Source organism: Mya arenaria, chromosome 8, assembly GCF_026914265.1.
Source record: "Mya arenaria isolate MELC-2E11 chromosome 8, ASM2691426v1".
Classification (NCBI taxonomy): Eukaryota; Metazoa; Mollusca; class Bivalvia; order Myida; family Myidae; genus Mya; species Mya arenaria.
Window position 1 is genome coordinate 48,585,223 of NC_069129.1, and position 3,345 is coordinate 48,588,567.

A 3,345-nucleotide genomic window follows, 5' to 3' on the forward strand; every position below is an offset into this window, starting at 1 on the left:
CTCAAAATAAGGCCGAAAACTTGATTCAATATATAAAGTGCACGTTTAACGAAAACAGTATAACAACTCATGCGCTGTTCAACGATATATCGTTACCCTAGTACAATAACTCACCAACTGCATATAGAAATAGAAGGAGTTATTTAACTCTTGCATTAAGGTGAAATCCGACACCCGACTATTGAAAAGCAGTTCTACTCCGGTGAAGATGATATTTGTTGACAAGGAAGAGAGCGTGCAGTCAGCCATGTTTATTGTCAATACTCTTTCAAAATCTACAACCAAGAGGGGTAGTTCCCCAAACAAAATTGATCAACAGATTTCCACAAAGTCCGCTCCTAACTGATGTCTTGTCAACAACCAAAAAGGTATATAAGGGCTCTCCATCTACCGATGGGACATACCGACTTTGATACGAGATATCGCAGCAAGAGGATAAAAAAGAGGAGAAAAAGAAGAAAAAATCTATTAGACATAAAGGAGGGACTATTATTGATTGATGAAACCAACATTTGGTATGGAAGGAACGAAGGATTGCGGCATGGTGATTGAGGTAATTTAAAATTTTATACTTTTTTCAGTGTGTGTTGATAATAATAAATAACGAGGATATATTATATTATACTTGCGTTCATCGATTATGGCTGCTTGGTTAAGTAGCTGCAAATTCACTTCTCTATTCCTAATTTCAGGATCCCCGTGAGGAGAAAAAGCGTCCAAAACTTGCGAAGTACCTGGCTGCTTCGCTCGTTGGCCTGGTAACGGTTGCCGGCATTGTCGTGCTCTCTGTTTACATAGGGACGAGGATTTCTAAGGGCGCATACGAGGTAATAATTACAGCTTTAGACAGCACAAGTAATTGCATATGCGCACATATTATGTTTTATGTCTAAAATCGTCCATGACTTTGACGGTAGTAACCGCATCCGAACATGCAATGATGTAATGTATATATTTGGTTAGTTTTGATGCAACGTAATAAGAGGATATGTCGTGTTGAGAAATTAAGAAAAAGTTGCCATTTTTTATTGATTAATTATCGTTGCATGGAATGCCCGAGTATGCCTGAGTAACAATAGCACTGGGTATTTGGGTGTCGGTTATAGCACTTTCTGTCAGCTCGATTGTGACGAAAGCGTATAGCATATATAATAATTCCCGTGTCCGTCTCTCGGGTAGAAACCCGTACTGGTGTCCGTTTTAAGAAACATTGAAAAAGTGTTCCTCGTGGGCTCGACAGGCGGGCTATTTAATCACTTGGCCACACTTCAAAAGGAAAATTGAACATGCGTATATCTTTACATTCAGGGTGCTTTGCGGAAGTACTCGGATGGGGATGGGCGGCAGGTGGAGGAGATGATCACCCAGAAGCAGGACGAGGTTCTTGTTGACGTACCGAACTCCGTACACATGGTGTACGACTATAAACATGTGAGTGAGCGTGTAGACATTTCAGTTGTTATTTGAGTGAAGTTTTCAACTCATGTTGTAAAGTCTGCATAGAATGGTTAAGCAATACGTTTATGCCTGCATAGTTTCAAATTGGTTGAACTCCTTCCACTTATAAAGAAAATCACGATATTCACTCATTATTGTGAGAAGAGAAACAATTAAACCATACATAGCATATTAATTTAACTAAAAAATTATTTTAAATATTTAGATTTGTTTTATTTTTTATGTATTCGTTATATTTCAGGGCCTTGTCTTCCGTCGTTACACGGACATGAATACCAAGAAACGCGGGCCTTGCTACGCCGCATACATTGGAGAGATGGACCCCAAACCAGACACACAGTTTGCCGAGGAAGGACAGGTCAGTGGTCATTTAACGGTTGAAAAAAATGTATAGAATTCGTATGTGTTAACGTTCGCCAGCCTTTTTTACCGCGTGGTTAAAATATTAAAAGTTTTTACAATTGCGAAGAATAACTTTTTTTGCATTATAAAAACGAACATGAAAACTCCTATTTTGCAATGACACTTAAGTTTATTTAGCAAGAATTTATCCATCAAATATGAGCTATGACACTTTAGATGCCAGCACCCACAGGAGAGCCGGAGATAAAGCAACAATGGCGGTTCACAGATAACAAAGTACCATCCAACTTGGCCAGCTCAACAACGTTCAGAACATGTGCCAGGATACAGATATCTTCTGGATGGAAAGTAAGTTCCACATCGTTATCTGTGTTTACTTTTACTAAAACCATCTAAGTTCAACAACAAAACATACAATAGTATTTATTTTTACATTAGTTCAATATACAGATCTGAACAGATTTGATGGAGAGGTATAAACGACTCATCAAGTTATTCATCCAATTGCTTTATTCAACACTATACTCTAACTGAATTTAGTTAGGATATCTTTAGGATACCGTAAGTTAATATTGTGCATGCTAAATCCTCAAGTAGAAAGTAAACATGAATAATGCTATTCACGGTCTGGTCATGAAACATATGCTCATACCTTACAGAGACGGCGGACACTGGACTGGAGAAGAGAGAAGACTACGTCCTTGTTTACATCGGGTCTGTGTACTACGATGCCATCTACAATGGCGTCGCCGGCAGACTGGAAGCACGATATTACGACGTCTTCAACGTCAACGGTGAATTTCAATTCGTCTATTATGAACTTTGGTTCACTGCATACTAGTAAATACGTACCAGCCTGATACAGGACCAGGCAACGGATACAGTCGTATAGATGATTAAGATACTTTTGTCTATTTAGTGTGTTTAGTTGAGATTAAAACGACTCGTTTTCAATTCAAAAGCCATATTTATGACTGATTTGTAAGTGTGTAATACGCGTGCTTTGACATTGATAATATTTATAAAATCACTATGTTTCATGCTGCGTGCAGTAATATAAATATGTAGTAAACTATTGATGCGTATGTACATTTTGTTTGCCAATTTTGGATATTATAGCTAATGTAGTTTTGATATAATAATTGCAATAAATGCATTTATAAAATGTAGATTCTTTGGTTTGTCTGCATACTTGTACCTATGTGCATTGACGACTCGATGTGTCCAGGCGTCTTTTTATTGAAGGAAAATACCACAAAAAGGAATAAAACTTGTTTCATTCATGAATAATTTCAATGGACAATGAAAAAACTTATAATGAAACAAAACGATTATTTTAGATTTTGACAGGAATAGGAAAATTAACAAGCAATTGCTACTTTAAATCTGGACGCCAGCACACAATTCATTGTTTTTAGTTGGAAATACTTCCCTCATATTAAAACTTTCTTATAATGAATTCTGTAATTATGTTATTACGTTGTATTGTGCTGACCATAGCGGTACACCAAACGCTCCTTGATC

At 37.2% G+C, this 3,345-nt stretch overlaps 1 protein-coding gene across 1 annotated transcript; it reads left to right on the plus strand.

Moving 5' to 3' along the window:
• The first annotated feature begins 391 nt into the window (after window positions 1-391).
• LOC128242395 (uncharacterized) lies at window positions 392-2,990 on the plus strand. The gene is made up of 6 exons (XM_052959533.1): window positions 392-553; window positions 693-827; window positions 1,309-1,431; window positions 1,700-1,816; window positions 2,038-2,169; window positions 2,481-2,990. The coding sequence occupies exons 1-6, from the start codon at window positions 500-502 to the stop codon at window positions 2,679-2,681; spliced, it is 762 nt and encodes a 253-aa protein (XP_052815493.1). The 5' UTR covers window positions 392-499; the 3' UTR covers window positions 2,682-2,990.
• Window positions 2,991-3,345: the final 355 nt, after the last annotated feature.